Source organism: Aureobasidium namibiae (genome assembly GCF_000721765.1).
Source record: "Aureobasidium namibiae CBS 147.97 unplaced genomic scaffold scaffold_2, whole genome shotgun sequence".
Taxonomy (NCBI): domain Eukaryota; kingdom Fungi; phylum Ascomycota; class Dothideomycetes; order Dothideales; family Saccotheciaceae; genus Aureobasidium; species Aureobasidium namibiae.
The window spans coordinates 554143-576994 of NW_013581207.1; the positions used below are offsets into that span (position 1 = coordinate 554143).

General features: G+C 50.8%; 10 protein-coding genes across 10 annotated transcripts; 4 read left to right on the forward strand and 6 right to left on the reverse strand.

The window, feature by feature from the left end:
- Window positions 1-1155: 1155 nt before the first annotated feature.
- Window positions 1156-2661, forward strand: M436DRAFT_37772 (camp-dependent protein kinase A regulatory subunit; the record flags this gene model as incomplete). Its single annotated transcript, XM_013575243.1, has 2 exons — window positions 1156-1531; window positions 1592-2661. 2 exons carry the CDS (start codon window positions 1156-1158, stop codon window positions 2659-2661), a joined length of 1446 nt encoding a protein of 481 aa, XP_013430697.1.
- Window positions 2662-3262: 601 nt separating this feature from the next.
- On the forward strand, window positions 3263-3654 carry M436DRAFT_78315 (uncharacterized protein; the record flags this gene model as incomplete). The annotated part of the gene is made up of 4 exons (XM_013575861.1): window positions 3263-3308; window positions 3360-3427; window positions 3479-3537; window positions 3597-3654. 4 exons carry the CDS (start codon window positions 3263-3265, stop codon window positions 3652-3654), a joined length of 231 nt encoding a protein of 76 aa, XP_013431315.1.
- A 659-nt stretch (window positions 3655-4313) lies between these two features.
- Window positions 4314-7298, forward strand: M436DRAFT_78316 (uncharacterized protein; the record flags this gene model as incomplete). Its single annotated transcript, XM_013575862.1, has 1 exon — window positions 4314-7298. The coding sequence occupies one exon, from the start codon at window positions 4314-4316 to the stop codon at window positions 7296-7298; it is 2985 nt and encodes a 994-aa protein (XP_013431316.1).
- A 241-nt stretch (window positions 7299-7539) lies between these two features.
- Window positions 7540-9567, reverse strand: M436DRAFT_69537 (vanillyl alcohol oxidase; the record flags this gene model as incomplete). The annotated part of the gene is made up of 6 exons (XM_013575699.1): window positions 7540-7845; window positions 7908-8330; window positions 8391-8513; window positions 8561-8942; window positions 8991-9259; window positions 9313-9567. The coding sequence occupies 6 exons, from the start codon at window positions 9565-9567 to the stop codon at window positions 7540-7542; spliced, it is 1758 nt and encodes a 585-aa protein (XP_013431153.1).
- Window positions 9568-10137: 570 nt separating this feature from the next.
- Window positions 10138-11282, reverse strand: M436DRAFT_37994 (zinc/iron transporter; the record flags this gene model as incomplete). The annotated part of the gene is made up of 3 exons (XM_013575281.1): window positions 10138-10319; window positions 10370-10965; window positions 11017-11282. 3 exons carry the CDS (start codon window positions 11280-11282, stop codon window positions 10138-10140), a joined length of 1044 nt encoding a protein of 347 aa, XP_013430735.1.
- Window positions 11283-11699: 417 nt separating this feature from the next.
- Window positions 11700-13883, reverse strand: M436DRAFT_69539 (3-methylcrotonyl-CoA carboxylase subunit alpha; the record flags this gene model as incomplete). The annotated part of the gene is made up of 2 exons (XM_013575700.1): window positions 11700-12696; window positions 12745-13883. The coding sequence occupies 2 exons, from the start codon at window positions 13881-13883 to the stop codon at window positions 11700-11702; spliced, it is 2136 nt and encodes a 711-aa protein (XP_013431154.1).
- Window positions 13884-14970: 1087 nt separating this feature from the next.
- M436DRAFT_78320 (uncharacterized protein) lies at window positions 14971-15516 on the reverse strand (the record flags this gene model as incomplete). The annotated part of the gene is made up of 2 exons (XM_013575863.1): window positions 14971-15184; window positions 15266-15516. The coding sequence occupies 2 exons, from the start codon at window positions 15514-15516 to the stop codon at window positions 14971-14973; spliced, it is 465 nt and encodes a 154-aa protein (XP_013431317.1).
- Window positions 15517-16275: 759 nt separating this feature from the next.
- On the reverse strand, window positions 16276-17883 carry M436DRAFT_78321 (uncharacterized protein; the record flags this gene model as incomplete). Its single annotated transcript, XM_013575864.1, has 2 exons — window positions 16276-17733; window positions 17785-17883. 2 exons carry the CDS (start codon window positions 17881-17883, stop codon window positions 16276-16278), a joined length of 1557 nt encoding a protein of 518 aa, XP_013431318.1.
- Window positions 17884-18423: 540 nt separating this feature from the next.
- Window positions 18424-19909, reverse strand: M436DRAFT_69542 (MFS general substrate transporter; the record flags this gene model as incomplete). Its single annotated transcript, XM_013575701.1, has 2 exons — window positions 18424-19641; window positions 19694-19909. 2 exons carry the CDS (start codon window positions 19907-19909, stop codon window positions 18424-18426), a joined length of 1434 nt encoding a protein of 477 aa, XP_013431155.1.
- Window positions 19910-20811: 902 nt separating this feature from the next.
- M436DRAFT_38078 (FAD/NAD(P)-binding domain-containing protein) lies at window positions 20812-21957 on the forward strand (the record flags this gene model as incomplete). The annotated part of the gene is made up of 1 exon (XM_013575295.1): window positions 20812-21957. One exon carries the CDS (start codon window positions 20812-20814, stop codon window positions 21955-21957), a length of 1146 nt encoding a protein of 381 aa, XP_013430749.1.
- Window positions 21958-22852: the final 895 nt, after the last annotated feature.

The window sequence follows — 22852 nt, forward strand, 5'->3', positions numbered from 1 at the left end:
TTCGGGAGCGCAACCCAGCTTTCTCTAGCTTGTACGGCCGAGAGGTATTTGGAAAGATGCGCATGGCTAATCACGAAGGCAGCAACCATGGGACATCGAAGAAGCACAGTCTCTCGCAGTGTATACCATCCATGTGTAAGCGACGCTCCAAACTCTACTACACCTCTTCCTGCCGTGGTAAGACAGATATGAAAAGATCAGGTGTTGCATAAGAAGCCCTACCTGCTGTATAACAACTTCTCTTTGGATCGAGCTCCGTGCCTTTACCGATTCTACCGCCGACGGGAGCTTGTTCCATTCATCTCTGTACACAATATTGCAGCTTTCTGTCAAAGATAGATTAGTAGAGCCGGACATACAGCTTGTGAACTACAGACCTTCTATCCAATGTGCCCATTCTGATCGCAGTGGGCCATACTTGTTTATTGTCTTGGCATGTCCGATTCGTATGCACGAAACAGGGAAGGCATAGGTAGCTATAGTCAGTCATACCTCATTATTTAGTGATGCCTCGAGGGTCTTTGATAATGCCAACCAGCGCAAGTTATACCAGTCGTGCTCTTTGTAGCCTTGTTCGACCCGAGTATTGGGAGTTGGACTTCTGCTGTGTGACCGTTGTCAATCTAGAGGAGTGCCGTTTGGGCTTCTCGAAGGAGCTTGGAGTAGCAAATAGCGTCACGAATAGTGGCAGTTGCAAGTAGTAGTAGCGAGGGGAACGAGACCAATTGGCCCCAAAAGCACGATGCTGCCAGCTCTCGCTCCTTCCTCTTCCTTCTCTTCATACGTTTTGTCTGTCGTCGATTCAGAAAGTGAAGCTCGAAAGTTTGGCCCGATATTATTGTCCTCTCGTCCAAATTGCTTCTGTCGTCACGCGCTCCGGCTTTCCCCCTCATTAGCTCATTGGCCGTCGCGCGCAGTTTCCCCCTCAATACCCTGAACAAAGTCACTAGGCATCAGGGCACCCGATTACTGAGCATCGCATCGCATCGCAGCACCGCATCAGCTCCATCTCATCACCTGTCGATCAGAGGTGACAGCCGCATCGAATCAGACTAGCCTACCACGGTCGTGTAGCTCCACGTCTGCGGGCTCCTGCACAAACGTCACGACCCAAGCTCCACCCAAGCTCACAGTACCTCTACCCACTTCCAAACAATGGCTCTTCCCGCCGACTACAAGCACGAGATTGAGACCCTCGAACGCGAGGTCCTGCAGAACAAGCCCACCGACGTCCTGCAGTTCTGCGCAAACCACTTCCTCCGCCGCCTAGAGTCTCAGCGACACGAGTTCCTGCTGGGCGCACAGCATTCCAACAAGACCATGGCCGAGAACAAGTTCCCCGGCAGCAACCCTTTCCACCAAGTCCAGCAGCCTGGAATGCAGCGTCTCGAAGAAGAGGATGAAATGGACACGTTCGCCTCGCCCACTGCCGCTTCCTTCCCCAACAACGCCATGAACCGTGACGCTTCTCCTTTTGCTGCAAATGCAAACCCCTTTGGTGCCAACAACTCCAGCTCCAACTCCACCGGCAGTCCCCTTGCCCCTTCTCAACCTGACCCTTCAGCCCAGCACCAAGATGGCTCCTTTGGAGGCTTCAACTTTGGTTTCGGCGGCGCTCAGAATGCAGGTGCTCGTGATCAGAAGGCTGGCGCCGGCGGCAACAACCAACAGTTGGACGTACCGCAAAACTTCCCCAACAACTACAACATGGGCCGCCGTGTGTCCGTCTCTGCCGAAGTCCTGGCCCCTTCGGGCACCGACGACTCGGACTGGAAGCCTCCTACCCACCCCAAAACTCAGGAACAGCTCGGCCGTCTGCGCGCAGCTGTGTCGCGCAACTTCCTCTTCTCTCACCTAGACGACGATCAAACCGAACAGGTCTTGGGCGCTCTGCAAGAACGCAAGATTCCCTCAAAAGATATCAAGGTCATTGCCCAAGGAGACGTCGGTGACTACTTCTACGTCGTCGAGACTGGCAACTTTGACATTTACGTCTCGAGCACTGGCAAGATCGAGCCCGGTGTGAATGGCATGGGCAACAAGGTCGCAACGTGCGGCCCCGGTACCTCTTTTGGTGAACTTGCGCTGATGTACAACGCCCCCCGTGCTGCGACTGTCAACAGCACCGAGCCCAGTGTCATCTGGCAACTTGACCGCATCACCTTCCGTCGCATTCTGATGGACAGCGCATTCCAGCGTCGCCGCATGTACGAGTCTTTCCTCGACAGCGTGCCTCTTCTCAACACCCTCACCCCGTACGAACGCAGCAAGATTGCCGATGCTCTCGAGACTCAGAAAATGCCTGCAGGAAGTACCATCATTCGCGAGGGTGACGTCGGTGACCACTTCTACATGCTCGAATCGGGTACCGCTGCCGTCTACAAGTCTGGAGTCGAGCAATCGCTCAAGACGTACAACAAGGGCGATTACTTCGGCGAGCTGGCCTTGCTGGACGACAAGCCTCGTGCCGCATCCGTAGTCGCCGAGACAGACATCAAGGTGGCCATGTTGGGCAAGAATGGCTTCCAGCGCCTTCTCGGTCCCGTCGAGAGCATTATGCGTCGCGATGATCCCAGACAGCGCGCAGCCTCGGCTCAGCCTTCTGTCTCGTCCTCTGCAGGACCTTTCTCCGACAGTGTCAACCCCTTCTCATCGTCCTGAAAAGCCGGGGAGCATGGTGTACACTTGACTAAGCGACAACGATTAGGTTGATATCACCGGGCAAGAATCAAAGGCGCCATGGGTCCCGTTTACTTTTTCTCATTTCTAGAGCTAGCCGAGCGACAGATGCCTAGTCATCATCCTCATGTATTCCTTGTTTTATCTTAGCTTAGGCTTTTCAGTAACGAAATACTGCTTCGAACCACAGACTATTTTGGAAATGCCACTTTTCGTCATGATCGAGAATCGCACAATTACGTCCCGCAACTCTATCACTATTCCTTGAAAATGCTTGTTGTCGAATAAGCATCTGCATCAAACCGGCCCACGGTTGAGGAAGCGGATGGTGGCCAGTTGATCCATGCCCGTTACGATGACGTGTGCTTCCGTTCCGTCTTCCCGTTTTGCTTGCTACAGTAGAACCTTAAGAAGCTTGTCTCTCCTACCTGATAGCCTTTACGCATCGATTTATTGTTCACGATTCACGAAGCCCTTGTTCATTGATTGCTAAACGGCCAATTGTCTCTTCCTCCACAGACGCTCACATCCAATTTCTATCTCCTACCGCCAATTCTTTCACCCAGCTCTTTCTTCAACCACAATGGACTGCCTTCCTATTCCTTTCGTCTGCTTCCAGTGCGGTACCGGTATGTTGAATGTGCCAATCTTCCATCACTTCCATGTCTGACCGTGATCAGATCAAAACCCTTGCCACTGCAAAGTCGTTGGCCCTACCATTGGCTTCGCCAGCGCCATTGTCCTCGCAGTAAGCAACTTGTTGCGCGTCAAGATGTATCCAACGCTAACCAGGTATTAGATCGTCTGCTGGCCTGCCTCGCTCTTCTGTGGCTGCTGTGCGACTGAAACCGGAAAGAAGTAACGAAATCCAGAATACTTGCTAAACACGAACATCTTTGCTGATACATATACCACAGAATGCTTGCAACTCCGGCCGATCTCAGTGGTTCAATCAGCAACGCTATACCGTTCTAGTGTACTCTTGTCCGATATGGTGTCTTTCTGTGGATAGATTCTAGGAGCTAGCAATGACGGCGTTCTCGACCTGGGTTTGTGGTATAGCTGTGCTGGGCATGGCTTGGTATGTTAATAAGTAGTTCTTCTGATCGGCGGCAAAGTATAAAGGTGCACATGCTGTTGTTACAAAACCTGCCTCCCCATGCTCAAGATTCCATGAAATTCGTCACGGTGCTAACTAGTCGTGACTGGTGCTTCAGAGACAGAGGGAGAGAGCTCCACCAGCTTCTTGACGCTAAAGCAATCCATTCAGGTTCATGAACAACAACTCACATCTCGCTTTCCATAACAGACTTTTTAGATGCCTTCACACTGCATTCAACATACCTAGCTCTTTCCTAACTCAGCAGCCGACCGGAAAGCACGCATTGCGTTTCCCTTCTCAGGCTATCTCAGACCGCAATCTCGACACATCACTTCGCAACCACATCCGGAGAGTAGAACGTGTTTTCCGTAGCCCACCTTCACTTCTTCAAACCGGATCATCAACACATAACAGCACACGCACAAATCGACGCGCCTGTCAATGCCACCTAAACGTGTTGGCCACCAAAAATTGCGCGCCGCACAAATCACCATCTTGCAATCGTGATTGATTATTATTCTGACTATGCAGCATGGAGACACCGGTTATCTTCGCTCCCGGCGCTGAGCAATGCTTCCAAAGTCCACTCTTTAGCAAGCTCGGTAACTATCTTGATCGACCTGAATGGTGGGAGGAAGGCGTAGCGACCCTCAATGCCTTCTTTGACGACAGCGCGCCACCAGTCAACGAACCCGATCAGAGATTAGAAGACTTGTTGGATCTTTTTGAACCTCTGAAAGTGGTCGAAGAACCTCAAGGATCAAGCAATGCCGTGGAGACCAACCTGCAACAAGACGATCAAGTCGGAGTTGCACCTTCCGTCATTGACAAGCTCGAAGATCCTTTGCCCCTGCCAGACAATCGCGTCCATGTCAGACCACTCCCAGCGGTGGATGTCAACACAATCAACGAAGCCATCAACACATCATCCCCCGTTCTTGCTAGCACAACGACAAGTACCAGACAGACAAGCCCTCTGCCCCGATCTAGCACTCGAGCATCATCCGTCATACCAGGCCCTGGATCATCGCTAGAGGATGCAACACTCGCACCTTCTCCATCTGAACCACCCAAGCCTCGCTCTTCTATCGACTTTGCCACAACCCACCACGAGGAGATCTCGGCATCTACGTACACTGACAGAGACAATGATGTGACTTTGACCGATTCATCGGCTATGACTCGGGATGGTTCTGTATCCATCCCGTTCGCGCACGTTCAGGACCAGGTGACCAACGAGCACACCAGTACCACGGAAGAACTCGGACCAGAATCAGGGGATGACCCTACAGGCCTCCAAGCTGTCAAAGACGAAGTCTCTGATGAATATGGACTCACTACCGCGATTGACTCCAGCATACTCACGCAAGACACTGACGCTACTGTCATCCATGATCCATATTCAGCAGCTGTTTCATTATTTCCACCGAATCCATACTCCGATATACCTCATGAATTCAATTTCGTTGCTCATGAAAACCCTCCGGCCGTGCTCGACACACAAGTCGGCGAGGACTGCCACAACGATAATGAGGGATTCTCCACCGATTCGACCTTGACTTCTTTGGCTTCCGATACTGCACAGCTACCCAATGATTACCTCGACCAACTCAACGACCTCGAGAGATGGCAGTTCAAAACACCATCTCCACCACCTTCATCGCCATTGAGTCCACCATCTCCAAGCTGGTTCACCACCAAACACATCGATCAAGATTCCATGGCTGGGGCTGTTTCAGGTGATGGTGGCGGTGTCAAACCATTGTCAATCCCGCCGACACCGAACAAGCCCACTGCAGAGCTTGACACGGCCCCGTCTAGCACATCAAGAAACATCAAAGGCTTGCGAATCACCACTGGAGTCACGGATGAGCTTAACGGAAACACAAGGACGGAGGATGCAGAGATACCCACAGCTTCCACAGCAGTTTTCAATGAAAAGCGCAAGCAAGAGGAGCCTCATCCAGAAGAGCCGTCCCAAAAGAGACGACTCGGTCTAAGAACAAGAAACGAGGAGCAATCGAAGGCCAATACAGAGCCACATATCTCATCTGGAGTGGGGACACTCAAAGACACATCGAAGAGAGCCCAGAGGGACAGAAGCAAAACAGGTTCGAAATCTACCCAGCGCGATTCACCCGATGAGTTGGCTCCAGTCTCACCAGACGAGCTTGCCAATCCTCCTGTATCTAATCCATTCGGGCTGAACAAAACTCCTCTGTCTTTGGCAAAACTCAAGCCCAACAGATCGACAGCCACTCGTTCGCGTACCAAGAAGCCAGTTGACACATCTGCTCCTCTCAGAAAACTCGTAGGTATTGCAAGAGCTACCAGAGCAGCAGTTAGCAACAAGGAACTGGCTGGACTTCTTGGAGCTTCGCCACCTCGTAAAGCTGAAGAGAAGTCAGAAATCGATATTGGCGGACGATTGCGTAGTCAAGCTCGTACTCCTGCTCCTTCTTCCGCTCCTTTTTCCACTGCTGTGCCTACTCCGGTACCCGAACTTGTAGCCAGTGCCGTTCCTAAACCTACTACAGAGAGTACAGACGTTGATTCCACTGGAGCCCCCAAATCAGCCAACACGGATACACCACCACCGAAGAGGATACGGCTTCCTGGCGCCAACCCGCTAGGTGCCATGGAGCTCAAGGAGCTGGGATCTCTTCCGATCCTTGAGACCAGAACCAGAGCAAGGACCGCGACAGGCGAACCAACATCAGAACCAATTGCTGCTCAACCTACAGCAAAACTTGCATCAAAGCGCACCCGGCCCAATCTCAAAGTCGCTGCTCCAGATTCTGCTGAGGCCGACGAAACTGGAGGTCAAGACGCTGCAATTGATTTTATTCCTGTGCCTCCGCTTACTCTCACCTCTACTCCTGCATCGAAACAAACCGCACAAGATAGAGACACCACCAAAACCGAGACGAATGGCATAGGTGATACGGACGCATCATCTCCAACCAAGAGGAAGAGGCTTACCGGAGCCAACCCTCTCGGTGCTCTAGAAATCAAGGAGCTGGGCTCATTCCCTGTTCTCGAGAACAGAACTAGGTCAAGGACCGCAACAGTGGAGCCGACTCCCGAGCCAACTGATGTCCAACCTCCCGTCAAATCGGCACCAAAGCGTACAAGGTCCAATCTTAAACTCCCTGCTTCAGATACTGCTAACTTGGGCGAAACCGACGGCGCAAAGAATGCCACTCCTGGCCCTATGCCTATACCTACACCTGCAAAGCGTACCAGAAAGCCAGCTCCAAGACCTATCGCCAAACCCGTTGTATCTAGTCCGTTCGCTTTGGCAGCAAAGTCCAAGGGCACACCAGCTGCATCCAGGAAGAAGGCACCTGCGAAACAGAAAGCAGTCAACGCTGACAAAGACAATGAAACTCCCACTGGGCAGTCAACCGAGACGACAATCAAGAGAAAGCGTGGAAACGATGGCGAAGAGGCCGAGAAGGGAGCTACAAGATCTAGTAAGAGGATTGCCGGGGCAGAACCTGAAGTTGGACGATGAGCTTATGGGGGTGAAATAGCGATACTTTCTTGCTTCTGAGGATGAGTTTCTAGCTTGTGTGCGAATTGGTTGCTTACAAAGATGGATGACACTTTTGTGGTTGCACTGACTCGTCGCTCAAAGCTTCTTAGTTCCTGCCATACTTTGACTGGTGTTTAGCTCGCTCTAGACACAACTCACAGAAATCCACCCTCAATTCAAATCCCACACTCTTCCATTATGCCATCCTCCAAGCCCCACCCTACTGCTCCGGCACCTTCCAATCCTCCTTATTATACTGCTTCGGCCACACTCCATTCTTTCCCGGACTGATGATACCTTTGGGATCAAGAGCAGCTTTGATCTTGTCATTCAACTTCATCTGCGCGTTATCGTTGAAACTGTATGTATCTGCAATCTGATCCATGACGCTGAGATGGGTTCTGTATTCGCCCCAACCGCGCTTTGCTGCGTCGTCGATCAAGGTGCGGATGAGCCAGTGGGCGCGCCGGCGTGAGTCTGGGTCTTTGCGGTCGAAGACTATGCAGACTATGTGGTGCATTTCGCGCTGTGGAGTCATGAGTTAGTGCGCTGCCAGGGAAAAGGGGAGAAAGGGATGGAACAACGTACCATTCCCACGACAAAAGTGCCGATGAAATCGAAGCCGGCTTCCTCGCATCGTTGGCGGGTGACTTGGTATTGAGCTACACCGTCATCACCAGACACTTTGGCAATAGGTGAGAAGAATAGGTGTGCGCCATTTGGTAGCCAATCGACCCATTTAAGTTCCGTCGTGCTTGGGATGCCTTGTAGTGTATCGTTTCTTGTTTGAAGCACGATGTTGTCGGGCATATCTTTGGGCTCGTAGTATTTTGCTCCAGGGATCTGGAGGAAGGATTGCTTGATCACTGAGAGTAGGACCTCGCGGACGGGAGGGGGGCCGTAGACTGCGCCGTAGAAGTTCCAGCGTCCGAGGTTGAGCTTTTCGGCAATGGCGTCGAGTTCGTTGTCGGTCAGAGGTTTGTCTGAGTCTGTGTATGATTTTCGATTGCCCTATTGTCAGAGTTAGAGGGTGCGTGTTGATGGTAATTGAGTGCTTTTACTTGCCATAACAGCCGCATCCAACAGGATGTGTCGCATGGTAGGAACGTTTTGCAGTACCATACCCACTCTGAGAGGTCTGATGATCTCCAGAGCTTGATGCAGGTTTTCGTCCTTCGGCAGAGTGATGAGGTACTAGGTGCGTCAGCCCTTGTACTTCAAGAATTCACATTACCACATACGCTTTGATATCCACCAGGATTGACCATGAGCCAAATACCCATCTTGACGACAATACCCAGAGAAGACTGAGTAAAGATGCCATCATTGTAGGGACCAAAGCCATAGTTGAACAATCCCCACGTCTCGTTTGCAGCTTGCTCGTGTGGAGGCGCATTGGGGTCGGCGTTTGGGTTTGGAAGACCACCCATTCCCGAGCGCCATAGAGTACCGTCTGGCAGGACGACTTCCATACCGCAGTGCATCATCCAATGATCTCCGTATGGTGTGTATCCGACACCACGCTCGACAGTGTTTCCAATCACTGAACCGCCTCCGAGGTCAGGAACATCAATCCAGAGCTTCTCGCGCAAGTTGTTCTCAACCAGGTAGTTGTGCAAATCACTGTGGAAGTCAGCAACAGCGCTTTCAGCCTGACCGCGAAGGACTTACATGAATGTCACTCCTGGCTCGACGAAAGCAAAAGCACCATCAACATTGACTTCCAAGATCTTTGCCATATTCTTGCCCATATCGAGACCTATGCTTCCTGGAACTCTTGGTGCTGCACCTCCGTATCCGACGTTTCGACCGATGCTGAAGGGCCACACGGGTATCTCGAACTCGTTGCACAGTCGCATGATGGCTTGCACATCAGGTACATTTTTAGGGGCGACAACGGCCGAGCTGACGAAATACTCCTTTGGCGTGATGTGGTACATCTAGATTGCACATTAGCAAGTCATTTCATACTCCAAACGAATCGGTTGCATACATCGTAAGCCTTGCTGGGATCAAGGTAAGACTCATGCTTGAGCTCATTGTCACTAGAGATGACCGTGGCATTTTCAGAGCCAATAATATCAGCAATGCGTTGCATAAAGTCGTTGAACTTTTCCAAGCTTGTGTTTGGAGGCAGAGTCAAGGGGCGTCTTTCTGCTTCTGGGCGACTGCCGTCAGGAGCTCGATATGCTCCTGGAGCAGTACCGACGCCAATGCCATCTTCGCTTGCCAGTTCGTTCTGCTTCATGTTGGGTAGTTGTATGATTTGGATTTGGTTGCTTGTTTGAAGGTAGGCATGGGGACTAAGTCATATCATCTTGCCCTGATGATCTTCCCACTTTGAAGTGGGGTTTGAGAATCAACTGCCGGTGGCGACGTTCCATGAGAGGCCATTTGGTCTTGAGGTGAGGGGTCAAACAGTAAAGCCAAGAAGTAGCTGAAATGTCTGAGGGTCGTATTAGGGTTTCTCGGTCACAAGGATTGATTGTTGCCCCATCATAGGCCACAGGATCTGGCGAATGTGCATTCATGACGAGCAAGACGGATATTGCAATATAGATAGGCATCTCAGGCTGGCTGTTGTGGCCCTAGATATGCAAGATGAAATCAAGTTGGGCACTGCATGACTGCTCATGAAGTTGTTTGGCAGCTGTGGTCCTCCGCAGCTTCCACCGGAGTAGAATCCGTCTGGTGGGGATGAGTGGGGGGGATGGCAAGGAGAATCACCGGTTCGGCTATCCTACCATCCGAGTTCTTTATACAATTGTACAATTACAGCCTATAGCATAAACACCAGTCTCATCCAGCCATCTATACACTAAGCCCAAGCTCCAATAACAGACATAAGCATAGCTCCCAAAAACACACAACCCATCATAAACGCCAACCGCTTGTGACTCCTCGTCTGTGTCTCAAAGATAAAGTCTCTAGCCAGCAACTCCACCAGTCCATTATAGACAAGTACACCAGCGCTGATTGCATCAAACACACCAGCAATGACTTTCTGTTGCAAGTCAGCCATCAAACCCTCCTGATTTACTTGCAAGAACTTACAGCTTCATAACTATCACTGTTATAAGTATTCCTCACACCCAACCCTATCGCCATACTGATGGGTGTAGTGATACCATAACCTGCAATGCACACCCAAGGTAACCACTGCTTATACTTTGATGGGAAATAAATGGTAGATAGTCGAGCACCAATACCGAGGCCTTCAAATGCTTGATGGAACATCAAAACGACATACAAAGTCGACCACTCACTGCCTGCAACACCAAAGTTGAGGCCAATAAACACGGAGTGCCAAATGATTCCTGCTTCAAGGATGGAAAAGGCGGCGAATTCTTGTGCAAAAGCTACTTCCTCGTGTTTGACTTGTTTCTCTTCGTCGGTTCTGGATCTCGTGACTCGGACTGTGGTTGTCGGGCAAGGGGATAGGTCGCTAGTAACCAAAGACTCGACATTGGTGGCGTGTACATCCAACCCATATTTGTCGGCAACGTATTTCTGGGCAGTGACATCGATGGCGAAAATACTCATGCAGGAAGCGAGCATGATGGCGGGTGTCCAAGGATATATAGACCAGTTTCCTGTCATGCCTACACAGCTATTCGTGCCGATATTCTGGTATGCTGGATCGAGCCTGTTTACTCATTAGCCCTTGCCGCTCTGTCTCTGCCATCTGCCGTCTTACAAATGTATAAAAGCTGTAGACACAATGACTCCACTGCCAAAGTATCGGGCAAACAAGTATACAGGAGTTGGAATGCGTAGTCTAGGCATCTGTTTGCCGATATAGGGAAACGCCGTGCCTAGTGTCGATACAACCAGCATGACAAAGACTGCCGATATGCGGGCCGGAAGATGGCCATTGTATTGATTCTCGCCGATCTGCAGGTAACAGATAATGTCTCTAGCACTAGCGGTAGTGAGGTCGACATTGGTCGGGTCGAATGCCATGATGACTGAGATATACTCTGCGAGTAGTGTTCAAGGTCAGTCCAGAGAAACAATTGTTCGAAGGCTTTGTGGGGGATGTTTGTTTTCCTTGTGGTCGGTACAAATTCCAGCACCTTGATGGGCGCATATTGGGCAACGCGGAAGTAATATACCACGGGGTCGGAACATATAGGGAGTGTCGGCGGGTGCCAAATATTGCCAATTGCTTGTTTGCCAATGTCATGACATTGATGCGAGGTCTTGGTGAAAGCTTGGCTGAGTAAATCGACGGGTTGGCCGCGTGGATTGTGATAGTTTGTCACACAGCTTGGGTGAGAAGCGAGACTCCTCTTCATGGATGGAATGTCGTTGTAGACGCCATATCTCACATCAGCATTGCGATATTCTTGGTACCTACAATGACTCGCTTCTATTCTGTCATGCCTTCTCTTCCCCTTCTCCCGCAAACTCGACCAGAGCCGTACCAGCTTTACACAGATCTCCAGCCTTGTGTACAACTTTGGCAATGACGCCGTTATGTGGTGCCCTGATGACCGTCTCCATCTTCATACTCTCAATCACAACAAGTGCTTGGTTCTTCGTGACCGTCGCACCCTCTTCCACCTCTACACGAAGAACCTTGCAAGGCATGGGCGCCAAGACGCTGTTTGCCACATCTTTCATGCCCAAGGCCTTCTCAGCCCACCTAGGCACTGCTAGCTGTAGTCGATACTGACGCCCTTGTTGGAAGAGGATCAGCTTATTTGTCTCAGGATCTCTGATGATCCTCGTCTCGAGTCTGGTGTGAGGGTAGAATGATTGGAGGATGTTGTTGTTCTCATCGAGCTTGCTGGTGACTTGAAGGGCTTGTTGGCCTCCGACCGACACGGAGAAAGTGTGTGGGCCGACATGCTGGACGCTTGCAGTGATAGACGTCGCACTACTATTGTTGCCGTCGGCTGGAATCTCCACAAGGTCGAATGTCCTTGGGCCAGATAGTCCAGTGTTAAAGCCAATGGTTTGAGAGGACAAGACAGAGTTGTTATCGCTCGAACCTTGCTCTGCGATATAGAGACCAACGGCTGCCTGGGTCCAGGCTTCGTCAGGGACTTCGACCTTGCGGAACAACTCATCTTTGTTCTTCTCGATGTAGCCGGTTTCCACTTCGCCCGCAACGAATCTGGGACTGACACACATGCGCTTGACAAACTCAATATTGGTGATTGGCCCAGCAATCTCGTATTTTTCGAGAGCAGTCTTCATCTTTTGCAATGCTGCGTGTCTATCAGGGCCTTGAATAATAAGTTTCGCAATCATTGGATCATAGTGTGATGTGACCTCATCTCCGACAGCAAATCCTGCATCGATACGGACTGTGTCGGTGATTGCAGGAGTTCTCAGATGCAGGAGTTTGCCCGAATCTGGCACAAAGTTCCTGTTTCAGTCAGTATTGCACACACCTGCATAGCCACTCGGTACTTACATGTCCGGATTTTCTGCGTATATGCGTGCTTCGATCGCATGACCACGAGCCTTGATTCTCTCGTGAACCTCTTCCTGGGTGAGAGGCAATTTGCCTCCTTCTGCAACAAGAATCTGCCAGTGTACCAAGTCTTCACCAGTCACCATCTCGGTAACAGGATGTTCTACCTGTAGACGAGTATTCATTTCCATGAAGAAGAATTCGCCCGAGTCATTGTCGAAGATGAACTCGACTGTACCGGCCCCTTCATAAGCAACAGCGAGGGCAGCAGATCGAGCCTTGTCCCAAAGGTCTTGCCGAAGGGCCTCGTCCAGATGAGGCGCCGGTGACTCTTCGAGGATCTTTTGATGTCTTCTCTGGATACTACAATCTCTCTCGCCCAACGCAACACAGTTTCCGTGTTTGTCTGCGAAGACTTGGACCTCGATATGGCGAGGTGTAGTAATGTACTTCTCAACCAGCATGACATCGTCGCTGAAAGAGCTCATAGCCTCAGATTTCGCGGAAGCCAGTTGATCCAAAAAGTCATCAGGAGATGTGGAAATGCGCATGCCTTTACCGCCTCCACCCTTGACAGCTTTAAGCAAGACAGGGTAGCCAATCTGTGCCGCTTGGTGTTTGAGGAAGTCAGGATCTTGATTCGTGCCATGATAACCAGGAATGCAGGGAACACCAGCTTTAGTCATGATATCCTTGGATCGACTCTTGTCGCCCATGGCCTCGATAGCTTTCCATGGAGGACCAATGAATTGAAGTCCAGCTTCGGTACACTTTTTGGCGAAGTCTGCATTTTCACTGAGGAAGCCGTAACCAGGATGAATGGCTTGACAGCCATGATCGCGAGCTGTTTGTATGATTCGGTCGCCATTGAGATACTGGCTGGGATCGCTGAGATTGATAGCAAAGGGAGAGCTCAAAGCATGTTGACTGTGTGCATCTGGATCTGTGTAAAGTGTTGTGGTTCTGATGCCGTATTGAGCAGCTGTCTTGCCGACTCGAAGAGCAATCTCTCCTCTGTTTGCGATTAGAATAGATTGAAGTGGTTGTCTCTCTGGTGCTTGGTTCGGAGCTGTGGTGCTCTTTAGTCGTTTGGTTACTGCAGGAATAAGACCGCGATGGCCTCTAGTATGGCGGAACATGTTTGTTGATCGGGTCAGATCACGAATTCAGGGACTTGTCAGAATGGTACTTAGCGAGAGCAAGAGTTGATGAAGTGCTGCACGGAAGCCGCGCCGAGGGTAAACGCAGGGCGCGTCGTGGGGGGCGCATGCGGGGTCACGGTACCTGCTCCTTGGAGAAACTTGGAGCATGTGACCATCTTACAATCGCATGCCCTCATCACACATTACACCGAGCGATCACAACTTGTTGGAAAGTCGAAGATGAACGACCAGCTCTGCAACCGTGTTGGAAGACAAAGATGGTGTCCTACAGCAGGAAAAGGCCGAAGCAGCCGCACCCCAGCCACCGTCATCATCCCGCGATATTTCCGTCTCATCACACTCATCACAGCCTCGACCATTTCTGTCCAATAAATTTAAGATCTCGAACTGCAACGACAGATATGCATCAGACTCCTCAGCATCATCTCATGGCAGGACGTGGTCCTTTAGGGCCTCATTTTATCATCTTCTTGGTTCTTGCTGAGCGCCTAGGCTTGGTCTATTGGTCCGGAACAGTTTTCTTCCTGAGCGAGACACTGCTGCAACACTGCCACGCACATATTGCATACTTGTTGACATCATGGTTGGCTACACCAAAGATTTCCAATGTTGGATCCGTGTACCAAGAAATCTGCAGGAGGTGATGCAAGAGATAAAGTGTTGTCATTAATAGAAATGTCCTCAAGCTCCAGAAAACTCCATCATCCCTCATTTAATCAACATGAATAGGTCGCAGACGTTGATGCCCATTCTCAGTATCCTCAGGCGCATCTTCCAGTGCCATAATCTCTTCAACCAACAGAGCTTCCGGCAGCAATTCATCGGGCAAAATCCAATTCTCATCCAGCAGTCCCTCTTGCGCTTCCCTTTCAGCCATCGCCTCCTCCTCAGCTTCCCTCTCGAATCTCCTCTCCTTAGCCGCATGACACTCCCTATACGCTTCGCTAGTCTCCTTTTGCCAATTGCCTTTCGTCCTCAAATGCCAAGCATCCGCTGTCAACAAAACCGGATACCTGACAAGCAAATCCACAGGCGCGTATCTGCCTTCCTTTTCGCCCGTCCCCTATACGTGAGCGCGACCGGTGTGCAGTGTCATTTTATCCATGCGTGTAAAGTGCAACACCAAGTCCCAGATGAAGGTTATGAACCACAAGAGCATGTTGGCGAGGTCCACCCATACTGCATTCTTCATGCGAATTTGACCGCTTTGGTGTGGTGTTGGGTGCGCATTGATGTAGATCTTGCCGAAGATGCCGAAGACGATTGCCCAGAGGATGCTGTTTGTCTCGTCAATATATGATCCTTCATCTCAGACACCAGCCGGGGAAGACAACGCAAGATGGGGGAGGAGAACTTACAGCATAACCCCGTCCCAGAAGAACCGCAAGGTGTACTTGAACAAGAAGAAGAATACACTGATGGCAGACAAAGCGCCCACCACAACCGCATACGTCCACTTAGGGTCTGCGGCGACGTGCTTCCTCCTCGCCTTATCGAGATCGTAGCCATAGAGTCCGATGACAGTGATCGCAAGCACGAATTGGAAGACGCGGAGCACAAAGCGTATGTATCCGCCAAAGGAAGAGCGGTCTTTGAGTGATTGAAACATATTGCCTTGTGGTTATATGTCCAGAATAGTAATATCGAGTTGTTGTCCAAGGAATAGATTTATCCAAGCCTGGGTGTTGGATGGGTGGTAAGATTTTACTCAGTTGGCGATATTAGTCCTGTGGTAGAGAAGCGGGAAGGGAAAGAGCAAAGCAAGGAGCAAGAGTGAAGTTGGTAAGGCAGTGACTGGCTCTGGCACGTGTGATCACAAAGGAATGCCACCCAAACAACTGTACAACGCAAACTTACTCAAAATCCCCGGTGCTTCCAAACTGCTGTTAAATAGAATCCAAACGAGTCGCTAATGTTGAGCGCAACAGCAGAAAGCGTGTTTTTTCAGCTGTCGATGTGTCAATGTACAAGACCGTCAAGGATCAGATGTGGAAATAAGTCCCACATCCGTCGACAAGGCATTTATCTATCGGTGTGTCTGCATGCATATACAAGGTAAACATTAGGCGAGATCGTTGTTCGTCAGAGGCTTGAGAGGACCCTGCTTTGGTTCGCTTTGTTTACAGACAAAACTTGGCAAATCCCACCGCTGATTGGTTGATCTGCTGCACACCATGATTGCACACATGTGAGAGATCATCTTCTGACAGCGTTACAAGAAACGAATCGAAAACAAGTGCCTGACTCTAAACTCCGAAATGGTGCCTCTTGTGCTGAAACCTGGTGACGCATGGTATGGACTGCCTGAGACTCCATAGCTGACTCTAACGATGAACATGAAGAATAACTCGGCAACAACAAACTCCTTCTACTTTCTGGCCCGGCCGCTTCTTGTAGTCTTAGTGTCAGGTGCCTTTGTGTCTGCAGTCTTGCTCTGGCTACTTGCAGTTGGTGCAGCAAAATTGCGCAACTGTCGCTTGGGCTTTTCTTCCGGCACCTGCTCGTCTGCAGCTTTGCGCTTCCGCGTGATCGGCTTTGCGATAGATGTGGTGGAAGATGTGTTCGCTTTTTCGTGACTTGCTGTCGGTCTCGGTTTTGTCGATTTCGTTGCCTCGGCCTTGGGTTTGACAGGCACGTCAGTCTTTGGCTTCACACTGGGCTTGTCGTCTGCAATCTTGACTTTTGGCTGTGATGTCGCTGATTGGCGTGCTGCTGGTTTGGATCTGGCAGATCCATTCGAAGGCTTCGGGACATCTTTCTTGCTTCGTTTGTGAATATGAGCTGGCTCCGGAGCAGGTTCTTCCGTCTCGTCATCTTGTTTAATCTCTTCGGACAGAGGGTGCTTTCGTTTCTTTCCAGTTGATGGTGGCTCAAGCAATGCTTCAGTGGACGGGACAGAAGATTTTGGAGCAGCGGGCAGTCCTGCTGCCACACTGTCCTGGGGCGAAGAGTCCTGAGACGCGCCAGATGTGACGTCTTCAGACGGCCTCCTGGTATCCTCGTTCTTTTCTTCGCTGCCGCTTTCATTATCGTCATTCTCTTCCTCGAGCGAGACACCCTGACCAGAGAGCCACTGCCCCATCGATGAATCACCGCCTTCCTCGGTCACTTGATTCACCATGTTTGATGTCAGGCTCTCGAGGAGATCTTCAATGCCAGCACCACCACCGCCTGCCAGCATCTGCATCATGGCTTCCATCATAGAGGATTGGTCCTTGCCAGTCATGCCCGAGGCGGATAGTCTTGCGGCGAGGGCGGATTTGAGCATTTCCGGGTCGATGTCCTGCAGCCCCATGCCCTCCTCGCCGTCTTGGCCATCTTCGTCTTGATCCTCCTCTTCCTCGTCATCGTCATCATCATCCTGGTCTGACTCGGCATCGTCTTCTGACATGTCCTCCCATTCAGCCTCCTCTTTATCGATCTTGGCCGAATGTATGGCCATGTAAGATGTGGTGAATACAGCGGGCCGGTCTTTTAGAAGTTGTCGCCAGTTGGGCAGTAGGGCCGTCGGTTGCTGTGGCTTCTCGTAGACGGGGCAATTGTGATTGAGGCTGAAGGCTTCGTGCGAGGACTTCCACAGGACGGAGGGATAATCTTGAATGCCACGCAGTCGAATCTTCTTGATGGTGTCCTTGATGTCGTCGGCTCTAGACTTCTTTTGGTTGTCGGCAGTCGAGTGCTGTTGGGGAGCGATGTCTTGGTCGAAGATTTCGCCATTGCCGTACTCGATCTCGGACCAGAAGTTGTAATTGTCGTATTCTTCATATTCGTCATCGCGGTAGTACAGGGCGGGAGCTTCGGCTATGGCTCCAGAGGCGAGCTCATCCTGGGAAAATTGTGAGCAATGGTTTGCTTATGATGGTTCAAGGCGACGTACAGCCAGATCGTAGGCTCCTGCATCGGCGTAGATGTAATCATCGTCGTAGTCGTATACGTCGCAGTCGGAGTCGTAGTCGACGTCGTAGCCACCGGACATGGCTGGAGTTGGGCGAGGGCGCCAGAGTACGAGGCGGGACGATGACGAAGTTGGTTGTTGCAGAGAAAGCGATGGCAGGATGACGGGATGATGCTTTGAGAGGGTCGGAAACAAAGGAGTGTCGTGTCTGGGTTGAGGCGGCGCAGAAGGAATGGTCAGCGCCGGCTGAGCTGATGCAAAGTCGATCGTCTGGTACTGGTCCTCTCTCTTTGGCAAGTAGTCTGCATTTGTCTGCAATAGGCAAGTCGCAACCGGAGTACTCTACTGTGCAGCGAGTACGAGTCTCTTCAGCACCCATTTGCACGTAAACATTCCCCACATTTTTCCCTCCAACCCGTTTAGCCGATCTTGAACCCTGATGAGCTCTCTACATAGCTATTGCTCCTACATACGAACTACCCATACGCAGATGGTGCGCGAGCGTGTGATGAGACACGCAAGTAAAAGCTGGAGTTCATGTAAAAGTCATGTAGTTCATATTCAAGTCTCGCAAGACTGGTGGCAATGATGCGTCTATATACAAGTCGTAGCCTCATTATCTTAGACGAGGTACCTGAAGCCCTGTCTCATTCTCAGTGCCTCATCTGGGCTGTCCAAGTACTCCTTCTCAGCAGTGTGCTCAGCAACATCGGGTCTAGTAGACCATGCTTCGGCCTCTCCAGCCTCGAGCTTCTTGTTCAGATTGACCAAGATCATCTTCATGACGACACATCCGGCGATCGTGACACCAAACATGGCTGTCACAATACCATATGAGTTGCGGTATCCGTTGGCCGTGAGATCCCAGACGTATGATCCAGCGACGTTTCCGAGCTGACTGAACGCGTTGACCAGAGCAATCGCGACGGCACGTTTGGCAGGTGGTCTAGGGAAACTCGATGAGATCCACGAGTAGAAGACAATGAATCCCGCATAGGAACTTGCTTGCAGGAACAGAGCAACATAACGACCTGCCGTGTTCAGGGTAGACATGTTGATAATGAAGCCGATAAGTCCAAGACAGATGGGTCCCACAATATGCCAGAACTTCTCTTGAGTGCGATCGGCGTGCCAGGCGTTGATGAGGGAAACAATACAGGCGAATGCCCATGGGGGAGCGCTCATGAGCAGAGTAGGAACGTAACCGAAACCCAGAGTCTTTGTGAGCGAAGGGAAGAAGGCGTTGAAACTGAGACCAACCACGTAGGCGGTGAGAGTGAACATCAAGACGTAGATCTTGGGATCTTTGAGTGCCATCAAGAGACCGTCAAACACACCGTCTTCGGTGCTGTCTTCGTCAACTTCACCAACATCCTCGATCATACGGAGCTGAGCGACCTGCAGCTCCTCCTCGGTGAAGCCTTTCGAGTTGGTGGGCAGATCCGGCAAGACGAAAGCAGCGGTAATGGCAACACCCATGGTGACAGCTCCTTCGATCCAGAACAACCAGCGCCATGCCGCGTGGCCAAGCACACCTTGCATATTCGACAAAACACCAGCACCAACAAGTGCTGAGAAAGCGTTGGAGATGAGGTTGCCGCAGAAGAGGAGAGCGTTTCTCTTGGTCAATTCGCTGCGAGTGTACCATTTCGAAAGGATAAGAAGAGCGCCGGGCAAGAATGCAGCCTCGACGAAACCCAAGCAGAATCTTATCGCGACCATTCCACCGAAACCTTGGGCGACTCCGGAGAGTGTCGAGATCAGACCCCAAAGAAGCATAGCTGCACCGATGTACCAGCTGGGTCTTGTAATGCGGTTGATGATGATATTGGAAGGGACCTAAGAAGGCGGTTAGTTTCATGTCTCCTGCGGAGGAACCAGATAGACATGCCTGCATAAGAATGTATCCCACATAGAGAATACTCAAACATGTTGCGTACTGTGTGTCGCTGAGATTCAAATCCTCTTGTAGGCCCTTCAACCTGGCAGCTGCCATGTTGTTGCGATCCAGATAATTCATGATGTAGATCAAGATGAACAGCGAGCATCTAGCATCGAGCTTCCGCTTCATCGACTTCTCGACAACCTTGCGACGTTCCGGGTCCATAGGTGGGTGTTGACTGTGGAACGCCTCAATCGGCGTCTTTTCGGCGTCATAATGGCTGCCGCCATCCTTCTTGAGATCGTCGTTCATGGCTGCAGAGGAGCTACCAAGGCAGAGTGAGATGAGAGAGACCAGTCCATGCCTGGGGGTCCCTCTTATTTATGTGACTCCATGGGGTACTCCACCCAGAAGATATTGCAACCCCGGCATGACCCCAATCAAGACGTCCCCGGTACCTCGCCCCATATATTGATCCACACTTCTCGTCTTGGCCCGTAGAAAAGATGGAGGAAAACACGGCATGCGGTGGTCGACGTTCGGATAGTGCAGGATTTAGTCACGACGCTGTGACCATATCCTAGGGCATAGGGTCACTGTCGCCCCTACCAAAGACCCGAGATTATCCGCTTATAGCAATTTCTTGTCCGTCACACTGGTGGTTTTCAACGAAGCGGCAAAAGAAGAGGCAGAAATTTGGCGGAGATTCGGCCCGTTCTTCTTGCATGATGCAGGGTGCAACACCACCGGAGACAAGCATTCAGCTGGAGGATCCTTGGGAAGCATTCGACATGTCGTACGAAGTGCTTGTATCGTGCCTTTGTCGACGTGTCGCAGAGGGAAAAGCCATGCTGAGTTGTGCTTCGAGAGTGGACAAAAGCAGGCTCTTCACCTATTGGCCATCGTGCTTGAACGCGCCTTCCGGCGCCAACCGGAGCTTGATAGGACAAAACCTCCAAGCCCTGTGCTCCATAGCTGGCTTGTGAGCATGTATAGATCATCGAGTACTTTTATGCAAAGTTATGAAAAGCTTCAACGCGTTCCAAGTCGGCCTCACGTCTCGCGTCTTGGTCTATGACATCTTATACCCGGCCACTCATGCTTAGGTACCTCAAGGCTCTCTCGCAATGTCTCCACAACCTCTCAGCATCATCGGCGCAGGCCTAGGAGGTGTCACGCTCGGAAAAGCTCTTCTGGAGAGAGGCATTCCGGTTGTGCTGTATGATCGTGCGAGTTCAGCATCTCGACATGGCTACGGAATTAGTCTGCACGCGTCTACCTACAAGCCATTGTTGAACATGCTCAAGATGGACGAGCAAACGTTCAGAAAGAGTGTGGCTGTCGATGCTGCAGTGGGTGGAAATGGCGCTATCGATCCTAAGAAGTTGATTTGTCCACGCGACGTGACTTCTTCATCATTCCGTGCCCATCGCGAGAGGCTGGAAAAGCTGATACGTCAGGGACTGGATATCAAGTGGGAGTCTGGACTGGAGAAGCTGGAGCAGACGCCGAACGGCACAACTCTGTACTTGCAAAATGGCAACAGCATCGAGGGTCAGATATGCGTTGTTGGCGCAGATGGCGTCCATTCAACTACAAGAAAATCTATCTTGAGAGAGGCTGGTCTCGAAGTTCTACCCTTCGTCACCTTCAACGGAAAGAGGAAAGTGAGCAGGATTACTTTCGATGACATTTACGCCCCGATCTTGAGAGAATCCAACGTCATTGAGATTCACAACAAAGGCGCCTTGTTGCAGGTCTCTGTCAACGACATCACAGCTGAGCAAGCCAGTGTCAGTTGGATATATTCACGTCCAGCCAAGGGTTCCAGTGACCGCTGCTTCAAACCAAATCGAACATTATCGGATGCCTCTGAAATTCCCAAGGAGTTCTATGAGGAAGTTACTGCTCTCAAAGACCTTCCTCAACCATTCTCTGAAATTTTCGACGAGCAGAAGATGCAGCATGACCGAACTCTGACCTGGTTGATGCGAGCGTCAAAGGTCGACCTCCCTCAACTATATCAACTCGCGTCCAATGGTATCTTCCTTATGGGTGACTCTGCTCACTCACAGGCAATTCTTGGCGGTGAGGGCGCGAACATTGCAATATCTGACGGGTTGACGCTTGCCGAAGCAATTGCTGCGCAGAACGGCGAGACCATTACTTCATGGTACAGCAAACGTTTTCCGGCCTGGCAGCAGAGTCTGGAGACGAGCAAGACGACGATCGAGGAGATGCACGGAGAACAGGCTCCCAAATCAAAAGTCTAGAGATATACACTTCTTGGAGGATCAAGTCTGATACATCGCCATTTCTGGGGCCAATCACCAACATGCTTGCCCGATTTGAACATACCCTGCTCGCATGGTGACAAATGCAGGAAGCAATGAGCCGGAAATGCAACCGTCATGTTCGGTTCTGCCGTTTTCTAACTCTTCGCGGCCAGGGCCAGGCATATCCTGGTCAAAAGTCGTGCATCTGTCGAGGCCGCCGGCATCAGTGACGGAATGATATCTATTGTTCTTGCCGGCGTCCTAATGCACGAAGACAAATGAGTCAAGCTCAATGTACCAGGTGAATTCGGAGAAACAGTATGCTGCAAAAGCAAAAAGAAGTGATAGCTAAGGTCGGTTTCGATCCGACGTCCTCCGGGTGACATGTTTATGAGCCCGGCGCGCTGTAAATTTGTTAGTATTGAGTATGGAGTAAAAGGGTATCAAATTACGAACCTTCCGCTGCGCCACTCAGCTTGTTGGATTGCTGCAGGCTCGTCCGAATTGTACATAACGCGTAGTCGCACTATAGTGAACAATGATGGGTACGCGTACTTACTGTGGTTGTGATCATTAGCGCAAATGGTGTGATCACTTCATTTCCATACCACACGCAACAGTCTGTTGTACACTCGGACATCATAATATTGTTGACCTAAGCGATTGTGGCCTCGGTAAATTAGTTGTACAGCAGTAGTGAGTAATGGATTCGGCTCAATCACGGATGGATATTGGTATAGAGATTTGGCTTGAAAACGAACATGCCCGGTCTGGGCCTCCACCCCGAAGCACATACATTCAGTGCCACAACATTCCTAAGTATTGGCCCGTCAGAGAACGCATGAGTTTCCCTGCTAGTAATACTGCTATCTGCTGCACTGTAGACCAAGTT